Source organism: Tupaia chinensis, unplaced genomic scaffold (genome assembly GCF_000334495.1).
Source record: "Tupaia chinensis unplaced genomic scaffold, TupChi_1.0 Scaffold143657_1, whole genome shotgun sequence".
Taxonomy (NCBI): domain Eukaryota; kingdom Metazoa; phylum Chordata; class Mammalia; order Scandentia; family Tupaiidae; genus Tupaia; species Tupaia belangeri.
The window spans coordinates 48,722-66,137 of NW_006203505.1; the positions used below are offsets into that span (position 1 = coordinate 48,722).

Consider the following 17,416-nt stretch of genomic DNA (forward strand, 5'->3'; position numbering starts at 1 on the left):
TTTCTTTTTCCTTTTTTCCTTTGGCTTTCTCTGCCTTAGTAGTCCCTGATACTTTGAGTGTGTCAGTTGCTCTTCTCTGATAGTAAAACAAAAATCTGCTATTTGCAGTCAAGTTGTGAGCATTCAATCTGCAATCTCAGACACACATCACCTTCTGGGGACTCATGCTAGCTCTGCAGTCTGAACTAATAAATGCTTGTATGATAATTGCATCAGCAGCCTCACTTTTGTCCTTGGGAATCTACTTGTAGATATCAGTGGAATTTGGTGTCTTGGATCATGAATTTACAGTTCTCCCCCCCCCACCCCCTTCCAGGAAAGCATCTAACATCTATGGAGATAAAGAATCACACTTTGGTCACAGAGTTCATCTTGTTGGGCATCCCACACACAGAGGGGCAGGAGACCGTGCTCTTTGTTGTGTTCCTGATCTTCTACCTCTGCACCCTACTGGGAAACCTGCTCATCCTTGTAGCTGTGGTGTCCGATGCCCGCCTCCACACCCCAATGTATTTCTTCCTCTGTAATCTCTCTGTGTTAGACATTGGCTTCTCTTCCGTGAGCACCCCAAAGATGTTGGCCAACTTGCTAGTGAGAAGCCAAGTTATCTCCCTGGGGGGTTGCATGTCCCAGGTCTTCTTTTATCACTTCCTGGGAAGCACCGAGTGTCTTCTCTACACGGTGATGGCCTATGACCGGTTTGCCGCCATCTGCTATCCTCTGCGTTACACCATCATCATGAACCGCCGGGTGTGTGCCCTGCTGGCTGCTGGGACCTGGTTTACCAGCTCCTTCCATGCCACGATTCTCACAACTCTGACCTTTCAACTGCCCTATTGTGGGTCCAATGAGGTGGACTACTTCTTCTGTGACATCTTCCCTGTAGTCAAGCTAGCATGTGGTAACACCCTTATCATCGAGACAGTGAGCTTCACCAACATTGGCCTCGTGCCCATGACCTGCTTCCTGCTCATCTTTGCCTCCTACATTCGCATTGTCATTGCCATCTTAAAGATGCGCTCAGCTGAAGGGAGGCGCAAGGCGGCCTCCACCTGTGTGTCTCACCTCTCCGTAGTCACACTGTTCTTCGGGCCCTGTGCTCTTATCTACACCCAGCCATCTTTGAGTGAAGTGCTGGTCACCCCTGTGCAGATCTTTGGCAATGTAGTCACCCCCATGCTGAACCCTACCATCTACACCCTGAGAAACAAAGACGTGAAGGGAGCCCTGAAGAAGCTGGCTGGGGTGCAGATTGTGTCAGAAGGAGGTCACTAGTCCATCTGTGGGTGAAACTGATTACTCCTCCTCATTTATATACTAAACTACTTTTAAAAAAAATCTATTGTTGCCAGTTGTAAAAGTCTTTCTGACCTTAGAAAATCTGGGAAGCAATTCTGTAGATACAAAGCTGTAATGTTGTCCCTCACTCACAAATTGGAGATGAGTAAACTTTCTCTTTAAATGTCCAGATAGTAAATCTTTTAGGCTTTGTACATCATATAATCTGCCACAAATACCCAACTCTGCTGTTGTAGCATGAAAACAGCCACAGAGAACGTGTAAACAAATGGATGAGGCCATGTTTCCAGAACTTTCCCTTTCAAAAACAGGTTTGGTGGGCAGGATTTGCCCTATAGGACAGACTCTGCTGACTCCTGTAATAAAGGCCAATTGAATTTGCAAACATTCTTTTCAATGCTATGTTGATTAAGAGTATGCTCTGATGTTTGGTGAACAACCAAACATGACATAATTCAGCATCTTTAAAACTATGTGTCAATAAAATATGCATCTTCTGTAATTAATGCAAGGTATATTAAAGAGGACGCACTCTTTATTAATTGGTAAAACATGTCTTTATGTTATTTATAGTATTTAAAATAAACTTATATAATTAAAATAATAATATGCTTTTTTCATTTATTTCAGCAAGTTTCTTAAAACATATATTGAGGGGGCCAGCAGGTGGCATGGTGGTTAAGACTCTAGCCTCTCACATGGTAGATCACAGTTCAAGACTTGGGTGGGGTAGCTTGGAAATTACGTGTGTGTGTGTGTGTGTGTGTGTGTGTGCCCAAAATCCTAAGAGAAGAACGGAGAAGGGAGAGTGGTATGGCCATCCCTACTGTGGGGTGATTTCTCTCTTTCCTGCTCTCTGTCTCTCCCTGATAAGCCCAATGACAAAACCAAACCAAAACAAAAAACCAAAAAATTTATGTTGTAAAGTATTTTGGGAACTATTTTACACATTTTTAGACTATCATACAATTTAAAGAATACTGAACAAATATATACATGTAGCAAGTGTAGGAAACAGACTTGCAAAAGTTTCTTCTGTGTACTTCTGCTTTCTCCCTTCTCCCAGAAGTTATTAGTAACCTCAAATTTGTTAAGGCAATATCTTTCTTTTATGTATGGATTTACCCCAAATGCATTCAACCCTAAACAATATATTATTTAGTTCACTCATGTCTTGAGATTTACTTGAATGGATTCAGAGGTGATTGTCTTTGTTCCCTTCAAGTTTGCTTTGGAGATTCATTAATTTCAAAGACCACAGCTCATGCATTATTTGCTGATGTTGGATATGCAAGGGGTTTCTACTTGCTGCTATTATGAACCAGCTTCTTTATATCTGGTTCAAGAGATAGAGAAATGTACATAGAAAGCATCCAAACAGCTTTTCAAAATAAAATTATTATAAAAATGAGATTCTTATCCTCAAGAATTATTAGCACATCCATTCTTTTTTTTCTTTTAAGAGGTTTTTGCTACAGGGCGTGTGCACTCGCCAGAAAGACAGAGAGAGACAGAGAGACAGAAAGCGAGAAATCACCCCCCAAGGGGGATGGCCATGCCACACTCCCTTCTCCTCCATTCTCCTCTTGGGATCTTGGGCACACACGCACACGTGCCCAGCATGAGTTTAAGCCACCGGGTCCAGGACTCAACCTGCAGTCGACTACGTGGGAGTCCAGCGACATAGCCATTACGCTAACTGCTGGTTCCAGCACATCCATTCTTGTCAATACTTTATCTCAACATCCTTCTTAATATTTGCCAGTTTGATGGTTTGAAATTATAACCCTTGATTACCAATAAAATTAAGTATCTTCTAATATGTTTAAAGATCATTTCAGTTTATCCCTTTGGAAAACTTGTTATTTTTTAGTTCAGTTTTATTTTGAGTATTTTGACTTTTATAAAATTGATTCATAGTTGTTATATACATATTATGAATATTCATATTTTCTTTATAATACATATTACAAACATTGTCTAGTTTATAATTCTTCTTTATTAGCTTCAAGGTATGTTCTTGATAAGATCAACACCTCTTAATGAGGATGATTTGTCAAAAATTTCCTTTACAATTAGAGATTAGTGTATTTTTTTAGAAATAAGGAAATTATTTCCACATATGTCTTAAGATTGGGCTGTATCCTTCAAATTTTCTATATCTTCCCTAGGTCAATCATTGGGTAAAAAGTAAAGATACGAAGCCAAACAGTGGCATGGTGGTAAAGGCAGCTAGACCACCCATGGTCAACTTCACAGTTGGAGTCCCTGACCCACAGCTGCTTGAAAAACACACCAGGCACATGGTGGATGCATACCCAAAATAAGGAGAAGAGAAGCGAGGAGAAGGGATTGCATCCTGACCATCTCCTTGGGGAGTGTTTTCTCAGTCCCCTTTCTCTTCTCTCTCTGGCAAGTGCATACACTCTATAGCAAATTTTAAAAATAAATAAATAAATAAAGGAGTAGCTATGGCTCCATCCCTTTCATTTCACGGGAATCATCATATTCTGTTTCAACTAAGTCACTTACTCAATCTTAATTATTCCCTTTGCTCAAAAACTTCTTAGAATAGAATCCTTTCAGGAGTAGTGTCTCAAGGGCTCCAAGGACATTTAAATTTCCACATAGAAAAAAAACCCATAGCTATTATTGTATTAAAAGATGTCTTTACAGAAGACAGATGCACATCTGCTGTTTTATCTAGTCTAAATTTATGTGGGTAAAGAGAAAGAGAGCACTAGATTGTGGAAGGAGATCCCTAACCCTGGCTTGTGGTATGAATTTGGGCTGAAGATCCTGGGGAGACAGATGGTAAAAGGTTCAGACTTCCTCCTGTAAGTCACAAAGGTGTCATGTTCATTTCCTTTTTCTACCCCTCTTATGCCTATGTAATGAAGAGAATTGGAGTCCTTGGTTTACAAATATTTTGAGTTCAGGATAAACAGGGACATGAGGTTACTGGGCACAAAAATAGGACATAATTTGCTTAGTTTGTCTTATAACCAATCACACTGGTCCACCAGTTCACAAACCCTGTTCTATTCATCTCTCTTTATAACCAGGAGCTTGGACTTGTTTCAAAATGATTCGAAGAATGGAAACTCTAATAAGCCTGGATACCTTCAGTCTTTTTTTTTTCCTTTTTTCTTTTTCTCTCTCTTTTTAAAAGTTTTTGCTATAAGGTTCATGTGCTTGCCAGAGAGAGACAAACAGATAGACAGAGAGGGAAAGTGAGAAAGTACCCCCCGGGGGCATAGCCATGCAGCAATCCCTTCGCCTCCATTCTCCTCTCAGGGATTTTGTGCACACATGCACACATGCCCAGCACATTGTTCAAACTGCTAGCTCCAGGACTCAAGCCACTCAGTCAGCCATATGAGATCCAACCACTTTAATCCACCACGCCACTGACTGGGCCCCATCAGCCTTTGTATCTATGTGATGTGTAACAAGTGGGACTTTTTGGCAATAGGACATATTATGTGCAGCTTTTGTCCTGGGTGTGGGCACCTTCAGATATGATGCAGAGGTTCCCTGGGTGCCGTGCCACAGGGAAAATTGAGAAGTCCTAAATATTCAGAGAAACTGAGCAATAGAGGAACAGGTAAGTGATCAAGGTGATTTATGAAGTTGTTTAGGGAAATCACTGTCTGACAATGTTTCTTAAGTCCTATTACAGGACAAATAAATTCTTAGCAGTCAATGAGTGACTTCATTCATTCTTCCATTCATCAAACATTTACCAAGTACTTACTCTGCACTAGGAATTGTTCTTTGCATGGGGGATAGAGTTGTAAACACCAAAAAGCATCTACTCTCCTAGGCTATATATGTGTGTGTATACACATATATGTGCATGTGTGTATATATGTGTGTATATATATGTACACACACATATAGAGTGAGAGAGTATATATATATAGAGTGTGTGTGCATATATATAAATATACACACACACAGATGCAGACACACACACACATACATACATATGTACGTATGTGATAGTTGGGAGACAGGTTGGTTTCCATTTCTTATGAAGGGGAGGCAGAGACCTTTCAGAACCTGGTGATATCAAAGGGACACATGGATTACACGGGGCATGGTCCCTCAAGGTCGCCAATGCCACACCACATCCACCACGCATGCAGTACAAGGGAGACATGCATGTCTGAAGCAGGGTGAGGACTCAGAGTCCTGGTTCTACAACTTGCCAGTGACCTGCACCTAGGATAATTGTTTAGCTTTCTCCTGCCCAGTGTCTCCTCTGTCATGCATTGCTCTCGAAGGGTTACTAAGAGAACTAAACGAACCACTCTCATGTTGTATGAGCGTGTTGAACTGAATAGTGTGATTGTTCAACATTTATGGCAACTTTTAGCCCTTAAAAACACATGAGGATGGGCCAGCAGGTGGTGTGTGGTTAAGGTGCTGGACTCCCTCATGGCCAACTGTGGTTCAAGCCCTGGCCTTGGTGGCTTGCTTTTTCACTTTCCCTCTCTCTGACTCCCTGAGGAGTGATTTCTTACTTTTGCTCTCTCAGTCTCTCCCCAGTGAATGCATGTGCCCTATGGCAAAAACCTAAAAAAACAAAAACAAAAGGAAGGAAACCACAGGGACAAAATATACTTTTGTCAGCAATATTTGTTCACAAATATAGTGATTTTCAAGTGTAGGTAATATCTCCAGACATGTGAAAAAAACCTTATATGTTTCTGAGGCTTGATATCTCTCTATCAGGGGAGAAGGGTCATGTTTTGGGGGCCCTGTATTCCCTTGGAAAATACTTGCTCTCACATTAAAAAAAAATACTTTTTTAATAAGGAATATCTGCCTTGGTACAACAAAACTATTTCTACAGAAACTGTTAAGTTGTCTCTGATTGTTGTCTTTAGCTGTTAACACCCTATAAGGTGGGTCACAAGTAGTCATTCCATAACTTAGAACCAAAATACAGTCATTAAGTTATAAAGTATCCCCCAGGGTGTTCACACATTGAAATCAACCAGAACCTTCCTCCATGGGCTCTGCTTCCTCTTCCTTCCCCAGGACAGGCTCATGGAGGTGGATAACTGCTCAGTAGTGACAGAGTTCATCCCACTGGGAATCCCACACACAGAGGGGCTGGACACTATACTTTTTGTGCTGTTCCTGCCCTTTCATGCCTGCACTCTGCTGGGGAATGTGTCCATCCTTGTGGCTGTCGTTTCTTCTGCTCGCCTTCACAAACCCTGGGGAACTTGTTGGTACTTGATATTGGGTTCTCCTCTATGACCTGTCCCAAAATGCTGCTCTACCTCATGGGTTGGAGCCAACTCATCTCTTACAAAGACTGTGCCTCCCAGCTTTTATTCTTCCACTTCCTTTGGGGTATTGAGTGTTTCCTGCATACTATGATGGCTTATGACCACTTCACTGCCATTTGCTACCTGCTGTGGTACACTGTCACCATGAATCCTCAAGTATACCTGGCCCTGGCTATGGGCACATGGCTGTTAGGGTGCATCCACTCCAGTGTCTTGATGTCCCTCACCTTCACCTTGCCCTACTGTGGTCCCATTGAAGTGGCTCACTTCTTCTGTGACATCACAGCCCTCCTGTCCTTGGCCTGTGGTGACACGTCTTTGGCTCAGAGGGTGAGTTTCACCATCGGCCTAGTGTCTCTCACCTGCTTCCTCCTGATTCTCGTCTCCTACACTGGAATCACGGTCTCCATCTTGAGCGTCTGTATAACCAAGGGCTGGTGCTGCACCTTCTCCACTTGCAGCACCCACCTTGCTGTCATCCTCTGTGCCTATGGGCCCATCATCACTGTCTACCTGCAGCCCATACCCCGCCCCATGCTGGGAACTGTAGTTCAGATTCTGATGGATCTGGTTGGACCAATGCTGAATCCTGTGATCTACACCCTGAGGACCAAGGAAGTGCAAACAGCCCTGAAAACAATGCTGTGCAGGACAGCCCAGGTTCCTGACAGTTTGTAAGAGCTGGCAGAAGGGTGTGTGTCCCTGCAGTTCTTAGTGCTGTGACAGGTGAAACTTCATTCTGAAATCTTCATATGTAACAATGACTTGGAATTTTTAGCATATGCTGACTGGTGTGGACTACTACAGAATAATAAAGTTGTGAATTTTCTTGTATTATCTAAGTATTGCCTTTCCATCCATCTTTAAAATATCAATAGTAGAATCTTGGATGTTATGTTTGCCTTTCTTAAGTAGAAAATCACCTGCTGCTGGAAGGAAGATTTATTTGTTTGTTTGTTTGTTTATTTATTTATTTATTTAAATTTGACCAGAGAGGGACACAGAGAGAGAAGGCACGCTGCCAGGTCCAGGACTTGAACCACAGTCAGCCATGTGGGAGTCCAGCACCCTTAACCACCATGCCACCTGCCAGTCCCAGAAGGTATTTTCTATTGCACCATTTTGCACAATGTTATGTGTTTACTCTCCTCCATTCTCTATGTGAGACAAGCTTATGAGAAAAGATGGTAAATAGAAAAAAATAGAGAGATTTTACTAAATTGAGAGAGTAATAGAGCTGTCTTTCTTTTAATATTAACAGACTAAATGTTAGAGTTAAGGTAATGTGTTTTCTTCTGCCTTCTCAACTGTCTGGAGAGAAAAATAGTATAGAGTTTTTCAGAAAAGTTGTGTTTTCCTCAATCCCAAATTTGGTTTCATCCTAATTTCTCTCCTCAAAGATATTCAGGCAAAATAGGGTTGATCCCAGTTGCTCAAGGAAAACAGAATGCAGGGTGACTGCTGTCACAGAACTGTGTCTGTTTCCACCTCATGCCCAGCCAGCCCTATAGCTGTCAGTATAATGAAACAGCAGTTTTCAGATCAGCTTGTGGGACAGGGCCAGAGGCTTTCCAAGCATCAGTTGAGGATCCATGGGCTCCAGTCAATTTATTGCAAGGCTTCTGTGGTATCATTTACAAGAATCTCCTTTTATTCTAGCTTATGTATTTGATTTCTGGTCAAGATTTCAGTTGAAAAAGTTTAAAATCTTTCAGATTATCTGATATCCATATTAACTTTTAAGACTAATATTTTCATGTGTATTGTCTTTTTCTACCCAAAACTTTAAAGGTGTTGCTGTCTTTTCTTCAATACCCAAGCCTCGACCTCACCTCTGACTGCACTTGCACTTGCCAGACTCTGTCAAAGCTTCGAGGTTTATTCTACTACCTGCCAAACAATTATGCTCTTTAAAAACAAAACAAACCAAAAAACTGTAAAGGAAAGATGTATGATTGCACTAGGCCTCATATGACCTCATTGTTGATCTCATTTTACCCCTCTCCCTGTAGAGGTAGACCAGGAACCTGAACCTGTCATCTTCCATAGAATCCAGCATCACTCAAGCAGCCTGTTCCCACCACCCCACTGAGCTGCCCCCAAGGCAACCTTTGATGTGTACGTTACTGTCCCATCTTACTGCTAAGTCTCTGGGACTTAGAGAAAATAAACGTATTTCTCCAGATCATACAGGCAGATGGAATAGAGCCAAAATATGAATCCAAGACTTTTAAACATGAAGAAATTGCTTCCCAAATGCTTAGAAATCATTCTAGTTAAGAAGAAGTGAGGTATGAAAAGGGAGCACTTAACGAAATTCAGGCCAGTCCAGAAAGCATAAAATACTAAGATATTTTGTTTAAGACTTATGAAGGAGATTGGCACCAAGAGAGCCTGTGGCATGTCCAACTTGTCGGACCCGCCGACGGTGAACAGTTCCTGAGTTGGGGGGCAAAGATTAAAGAAAAGACAAGAAGACAGGATAGAAACAGGAGGACAGCCAGTCAATACTGGTCAGCCACGAGTTAAGTTTATTGTTGTGTTTTACACAGAAACATTTGGCTTCCTTAACATGGGACTCAAAGGTCCTTGCTGAGTTTATCAGGTTGTTGTAACAATACTTGGAACATTCTGCACATAACAATTCAATCACCCAAGGTTAGGTGTGGACAATAACCTTGGTCTCCATCTAGTGGTCACATCCTACATGTTCCTTAAGTCTCCTTCTTGGCTCCGCATACCTCCCCCCCTCTTTTTTGTTTATTAAAAAATCTGCCACTTCTGACAGGCAGTAGGCTGTGGTTTAGGTTGTCCCTAGTAACATTTTCTCTTACCTGTCATCGGGTAATGCATATTTGTATGCAACCCCTGTCTTAGGTTGAGAAACATCCCAAGGATCTTACCTGTCATTGACTACCAGCCTCTGCATCTAATGCCTTGGCTTAAAGTTTTAACTGATGAATTTTAGAGCGAACTCCAAGAAAGGAACATCTGATTATTTGCACAAGGCAGAGGGCACAGCACAGCAACACAAGACCAATGCCTTCTGCCATAACGGCAGGTATTAACCACTGTTGCCAAGAGGTCCAGTGTGGTAGGAGACCATACAGTTGTTGCAGCAATTTATTTGCCTCTTGTGCTGCATTAAAGGGAGAGGAACATGAATTCTCTACCTGTAAGATCTCTCGATGGAGTGTAAGAATGTCCATTGTTTCATTGGCCCCATGCCAGGCACTTTGTAAATGTTTTTTTACCTTTTCCCAATCATGTTGGTTTTTATTATAGATTTTAGGGGTGACACAAAGCCATTGATACAATGCATGACATCAAACAGAAGAATGCACATGTAACCCATCTACCCAGTTTCCCAGATGTACAACAGTATCATAAAGGGCATCCAATTTTTGTTGGATTTTTTCATCAATAGTTTCTTGAGTATGTAAAGCAATGGAAATATTTTTGGATACATTTTCTACAAAACCAGCTGTTTGTACTGTCTATGTTAAAGCTATGGCAGAGGTGACTGCAGTCACCAAAATGGATATAAATGCAATAATTTCTGTTATTATTATTATTATGAGTCCTATCCCCTCCTGCTTGTCATGTGCTAGGGCACATTCTAATTCTTGCAAAACTTGTAATCCCTTTTCCTCATACCATTCTTCAGATACATTTACAGGAAGCATAACAAATGAAGGTTGCTATACTACAAAAACAGAAGAGGTTCCATTGCTAATACAATTAGAAAGTGTACAATTAGAACAACTGACATTAAATTTGTTAGTCCGTATGCCCAGTAGATTTCTGCTCCAATGAGTGCCACCATCTTCAGGCAGATTCATAGACACAGCATCCTCCTGGTCTTTTGTGGTATCCACAAACCTCACCAAGTGTTCTGGAAGCCAGAGAGTGCCATCATTGTCCTGTGAAAAAAACACAAACATCGGTATCCACAAACCTCACCAAGTGTCCTGGAAGCCAGAGAGCGCCATCATTGTCCTGTGAAAAAAACGCAAACATATCCTCGACCCCATATCAACACAGGGTCAGGCCCATTCCATGATCCCATTAAAGAATCTTTCCAAATAACTGTGGTATAATGAGATTGTATTTTGGAATGCCAAAAATCATTCAGCTGAGCTAGATCCTTATTCGTCCACATTAAAAAAAATTAAGTACGAATAAGGCATGTTTTAAATAATTATGTGGTGTTAGGGGATACAACTCTCCCTTTTTAATTTTATGTAAAGCAGCTTTTAAAGTACCAGGAGCTCTTTCTACAATACCTTGACCCTGGGGATTATAAGGAATGCCAGTTTTGTGGGAAATATGAAATTGGGTACAGAAGTGGGCAAAGCCATTACTAGTATATACACTGCCATTATCAATTTTAATGCACCGAGGCAATCCCAAAACAGAGAAGGCCTCCAGGCAATGGGCCACAACATATTTCGTAGCTTCTCCAGTATGAGCTGAAGCAAAAATAAATCCAGAGAAAGTATCTATTGACACATGAATATATTTTAACTTACCAAATTCAGGATAATGAGTAACATCCATTTGCCACAAATGATTTGGAAGAAGGCCTCAACGGCTTAACCCATAATGAGGAACAGGAAGGAATTCTGGGCAGGTAGGACAGCTTTTAACTATGTTTCTAGCAGCTTTCCGAGAAATGCCAAATTGTTTTCATAAACTGGCACTATTTTGATGATGTAATGCATGAGCCTGTTCAGCTTGTTGTAAGCGAGTGAGTGTGATTAAGCAGGTGCCTCTGTCGGTGAGGGCATTGCCCCTGGAAAGTGGACCTGATAAATTGGTGTGTGTTCAAAGATCTCCAATGAAACAAGGAAGAGTTCTTTGTTGAATACATTGTTGTAGGTTGGAAAGAAGATGTTGTATAGTGGATAATGTGGGATCAAGAAAGGCAACAGTCTCAAGGGACTGGGCAGCTTGAAAAATATAATGACTGTAAGTATATAAATTAAAAGATGTTTGAGGAAAGAGTTGAAATACAGTTATGCCCACTTGTAATTCCACCACTTGTGCTGAGGTGGGGGGAAAATGAAGAAAGGCAGTGTGATTATCAATTACATAGGTAGCATGTCCGTCAGTAAAAACAACAAGTGCATTTTTTATAGGGGTTGCTTGCAAAAAAATGTGGGAAATATAAAAGCATGTGTCTGTGCAAAGTGGAGCAAACGCTGGTTAGGACGATGATGGACAATTTGTCCTGCAAAATGTGCCAAAGCAAGTGACCATGTGTCACAAGTCTGAAGAAGCCAGTCCAATTGTTGGGCAGTGTAAGTGATTCCAACATATTGTAGCTCTTGACCAAAATATCTTTTAGATTCTTTTCTAAGTAGGAAAAGAAGAGAAGCAACTGCATCATAATATGAGGTTAAAAGTCTGGCAGGAGACACAGGCAGATGCATCCAAAGAAGGGGGCCATCCTGTCAAAGAACAGCTATGGGAGAATGCTTAGTATGAAGGACATAGCCAGTCCAAGGCCAGGCATAATTGAGATACTCTTTGTGTCTGAATAGCACATTCTACTTTATACAGAGTGACTTGTGCTTCAGGAGACAGCTATCTAGGAGAGGTAGGGTCTGGTTCACCTTTTAAAACATCAAAAATAGGTTTCAAATCATGGATGATAAGGCCTAATTGGGGATGAAGCCAATTAATATCTCCTAACAGTTTTTGAAAATCACTTAGAGTACAGAGATCATCTTTTCTAATATGAATTTTTTGGGAAACAATGACTCGAGGGTAGAGGGTGTGACCCAGCTACTGATAAGGTGAAATCTATTGAAGCTTTTCTGAGGCTATGTGTAAACTTCTTTCTTCTAAAGCCTTTTGTACTTGTGCATATACTGAAAGTACAGCACCTTCACTGTGGCTGGCAATCAAAATATCATCCATATAATGAATGATATATGCTTCAGGGGCAGCTTGCCATACCTTTTCTAATGCGGCTGCAGCAAATTTTTGACAATAAGTAGGACTATTAGCCATCCCTTGTGGCAATACTTTCTATTGATATCGTTTCATAGATTCTTTAAAGTTAGTCTGAGGAATGCTAAAAGCAAATCGTTTACAATCATCAGGGTGAAGAGGAATAGTATAAAAACAATCTTTAAGATCAATTATAATTTTAAAGATATCTCTAGGAATAGCACATGGCTTAGATAAACCTGGTTGCAAAGCTCCCATGAGTTCCATAGTCTCATTGACCTTTTGGAGGTCTTATAAGAGCCTCCATTTTCCTGATTTCTTTTTTATTACAAAGATGGGTGAATTCCATAGGGAAGTAGTTTCAGTTATATGTCCTAAAGCGAGCTGTTCCTGTACTAACTGCTCAGCTGCCACAATTTTTTTCTGTATCAAGAGGCCGCTGATCCACCCACACAGGACAGTCAGATTTCCTTAACCATTTTACCCTGCAAAGTTGCGGCCCTTGAGTGTATAATGGGCCAATATTTGTAGGCAATCTAATGTAATCAGATAGGTCACCTTTCTTTCTAAAAGTATGGATAGCTGTTTGGAAGGCTGAATTAGTATTTTTATAAGTTATTTGTTTTACAAACAAAAGTCCTATTTTACTTTCCCCTAACAGTCTTTTTGTAGTCTGTAGTAAACGGGCTACAAAATCCTGAAAAGGCTCATCTGGTCCTTGTCTGATTTTAGATAAGTCCTCGGTCTGTTTTCCAGCAGAGGGTAGTTTATTCCATGCTCTCCTAGCCACAGCACTTACTTGTGCATATACGACTATGTTAAAATTAAGCTGTTGATTAACATTCATATGTTGTCCTTCTCCGGTCAACATTTCAAAAGTAATGGGGATATTTTGAGTATGATTTAACTCTGCTGTAGCCTGGCAATGTTCTGTAAATTCAGTTTTACATAACAAATAATTCCCACCCGAGAGGCAGGCTTTAGCTATACCTTTCCAGTCCCCAGGAGGAAGAGCATCAGTAGCCATGGCTTCCAACATTGCTTGCATGAATGGATCAGTTAGACCATACTGAGCAGAAGCCATTTTCAATTCTTTCAATTGCTTAAATGGAATGGGTGAACTCACACCAAATTTGCTTGTTGATCTTTCTGCTCTATAACAGGATACAAGGAAAAACCCCTGACATCTTCCCCTTCCTTAAGAGCATGTTGTAAAGATAATTGAAGAGGGGATAATGAGGCTAAATCTTTTTTGAGCCATTGCTACTAAAGGGGGGATATTTAGAAAACATCTGGGGGGGTGGCAAATGGGTCCAATCCTGCAAGCATATTTGGAGTGGGGAGATGAACCTCACTAGTCCAGGTAAGCTGATCTTTATGAGTTTTTAGATGAAGCCATTGCATTTTATCTAAGATTTGCCTCATTTCTACCTGTAACTGTGGTAATTCAGTTGAGACAGGTACAGATGGGTAACAGCTACAATAGGGTGTCTTGCAACATCATATTGAACTCCGTCTTGTTCAATTTGTCTCATTTCTTCCAGGGAGAGTTCCTCATCCTCCACATCTGAGGGTGGAGGAAAATCTCTTATTAACCTCTCCTGCAAGGGAGAAAGAGAGGGAGAAATTCCAACAGCAGGGGGGCAATTGTTATCCACAGCAGAAAGAATCCTCTCTCACTTATAGCGAAAATCCAAAACATCTCTAATCAAAGCCCATAAACTGAAAGCATCCACAGGCACCTTTTCTGGACCATGGGCATCATAATAATCTTGGAGCTTTTGCTGCACCATTTTCCAGGTATCTGCATGAACTGTACCTTCCTCAGGAAATCAAAGACAAACTTCTTCAATACATTCTAAAAATTTTGAAAGCTGCTGCTGCCCTACCCACAAGCCTTATGCACTTAGCATTTCTTTAAGCATAGGTACAAAGAGCTGGCAACTATTTCCCTGCCTCATAATTACTCCTGTAATATTCACTGCAACACTTCCACTTTTAAAATGAACACATTCTTCATTTACTCTTTGTGGTGTTCTTGACTGATATCCCAAGTATTCAGGTCCCTTTTTGGGCACCACTCTGTTGGACCCACTGATGGTGAACAGTTCCTGAGTTGGGGGATAGAGGATTAAAGAAAAGACAAGAAGACAGGATTGAAACGGGAGGACTGTCAGTCAATACTGGTCAGCCACAAGTTAAATTTATTGCTGTGTTTTATATAGAAACATTTGACTTCCTTAACCTGGGACTCAAATGTCCTTGCTGAGTTTATCAGGTTGTTGTAACAATACATGGAAAATTCTGCACATAACAATTCAGTCACCCAAGGTTAGGTCCAGACAACAACCTTGGTCTCCATCTAGTGGTCACATCCTACACATTCCTCAAGTCTCTTTCTTGGCTCCCCACACCAACTCTGGGAAGCAGGTGACTGAGGCATCGAAGACTAACCCACAGCAAGGTCTGATGGGACATACTAAGCAGGACACCCCACAAAGAAACAAGGATAGTTCTGCCTCATTCTCTGTCTCTCTTTGGATAAGGAGGGGCAGAAGCCATAGCAGAAGGCACTGGAATCTCTGATTGGATAATCAGGGTCAGCTGGAAATAGCAGAGATGACTGAGGGTAAAATACAGTCAGTGCTGGAGAGAAAGCCCTGCTCCCCCCCCCCCAACGCACACACCTGTGTCTCTAACACCTGCATGCTCCACTCCTCTTGTTAAGAAGTTTCCCAGATCATGTAGAAGCTAACTGTGGATTTCTTATTACCAATTCATCACCTGTTCTGGGCCATTACCCTTGGGTCCAGGCTTGCAATCCTTCCCATGAGCCACACTCTTGGTTTAAAGCTAGCCTGAAGAAGTCACCATCTGAGGCTCCTCAGAAACATCCTCCTTAGGGGGGATGCCTTTGCTCTTCCTGGCCAAGACAGAATCCTGCAAGATCTGAGAGCATCTGTCACCTCAGGATGGCTTTAAATGTAACTCAGGGCCCCAGAGAGATAAACATGGGTGGCATTTTGCATCTCCTCTGCTGTGCATGCCTCTTGTTAATTTTACGACCAAATTAACAAAGATGAAATTCCATGCTCACTTTTAAAGGAGCAATCCATTAGCACACAATCTTTCTGAAGTGTTTATTTTGTCAGCAAGACAGAGACAGAGACAGAGACAGAGAGAGAGGCACCCACAGGGCCTGTCACCCTCTCCACCCCTATCCTCAGCCAGCCCAGATAAAGATCATGGCACTTGTATTATGGCATATTCTAGAAGGTCTCCAGACACAACAGACCTTTTCTGTGTGAATCAGCATACACAAAATGTATTCAAAGTCATAACCTTCTCCTGTGGGTCAACCCAAAAGAGTACTGCATTTTACTGCTTTCCTTTGTTTTTATTTTTCTAACTGACTTTTCTAAATCTGATTTTACTTACAGCTTATTTGTATAACAGTCTAATTTTGATCTTATTTTTAAAGATAGATGCTCTCAGAATTTTATTATTATTTTTTTAAGTTTCTTAAGGGGCTTGCAGATAGTATACTGGTTAAGGTGTTGAATTCCCACATAGCCGACCGCAGTTTGAGTCCTGAACCTGGCAGCTTGCTTTCCCTTTCTCTCTTGTCAAATTAAAAAATAACAATAATAAATAAAGTTAAATAAATAATTCTTTTAAACAAAGTTCCACAGCAGTAAGGAACTTTCTTCTAATAGTGCACTATTACCAGAGTTAAAATATGTATTTAACATATTTCTTCCAATATGTTTTAAAGTTATACTTCCTATACAAATCTGTCTAAGGTCATTTGCCATCACAACAGAAAAGTCCTTTTAAGTTCGCTGCTGTTTCAGCTTCGTCGAGTGACACTCTACACTTCAACCCATCTACCTCCTTATTTCTAATTAGGAACACAAAATTTCTTTGGCAATATCTACTTTGCTCCTCCTTTAAGTTGAGGTGTTCATTTTGGACAATAAAGTAATTAATTTCACCAAGAAGAATCAGGGCTAGCAACTCCCAGAGATTCTCTCACTTTGTCTCTCTAGTTATTTCCAAACAATTGGAAAATTCTTAAAATATACTTAAGTATATAACAAAATGAAATGTCTATAAGACATGTATATTCAGTTTGTTAAAGGATTTCTTCCCTAATTACAGATTAGGAATTGGGAGGCCTGAGGCCTGACAGTTTATGATGGCAACAAAGAGTGTCAATAGGTTAGATCAGGCAGAAGATCGAATCTCTAGCATAGAAGAAAAAACATCTGACCTAGAAAAAAAGCATCAAGAAGACTGAGAAAACAACCATGAAAAATGAGGATAATATATGAGAATATTGGATACCATCAAGCTCCCCAACATCGGGATAACTGGTATCCCAGAAGAGGAAGAAAATAATAAGGGCTTAGAAAATTTATTCCATGAAATCCTGGGAGAAAACTTTCCAAATCTAGAAAGGCAATAGAATTTCCAGACCAAAGAAATACATAGGACACCTTCATCATAAGGGAGATGTAGATAAAAACCACAATAAGGTACCACCTAACCCCTGTCAGACTGGCAAAGATTAAGAATATAAAAAAGTGATAAGTGTTGGTGAGGATGTGGTGAAAAGAGAACCCTTCTACACTGTTGGTGGGAATGTAAACTAGTTCAACCACTGTGGAGAACAATATGCAGGTTCCTCAAATATCTAGAAATAGAACTACCATTTGATCCAGCAATCCCACTTCTGGGTATTTACCCGAAAGACAGGAGAACGCTCAGTCAGAAAAGTGCTTGCACATCAATGTTTATTGCAGCATTATTCACAATTGCCAAGACATGGAACCAACCTAAATGTCCACAAA

At 40.8% G+C, this 17,416-nt stretch overlaps 2 protein-coding genes across 2 annotated transcripts; both read left to right on the plus strand.

Moving 5' to 3' along the window:
* Positions 1-333: 333 nt before the first annotated feature.
* On the plus strand, positions 334-1,275 carry LOC102501381 (olfactory receptor 958). Its single transcript, XM_006164683.1, has one exon. It carries the CDS (start codon positions 334-336, stop codon positions 1,273-1,275), a length of 942 nt encoding a protein of 313 aa, XP_006164745.1.
* A 5,082-nt stretch (positions 1,276-6,357) lies between these two features.
* On the plus strand, positions 6,358-7,285 carry LOC102500555 (putative olfactory receptor 10D3). The gene is given in 2 exon segments (XM_014582607.1): positions 6,358-6,529; positions 6,532-7,285. Coding segments are annotated over 2 exon segments (924 nt in total). The 3' UTR covers positions 7,284-7,285.
* The last annotated feature ends 10,131 nt before the right edge of the window (positions 7,286-17,416 follow it).

Bases quoted from the DNA above. Each gene is read 5' to 3' on its own strand.
- LOC102501381 (XM_006164683.1), top strand. From the start codon at position 334: ATGGAGATAAAGAATCACACTTTGGTCACAGAGTTCATCTTGTTGGGC.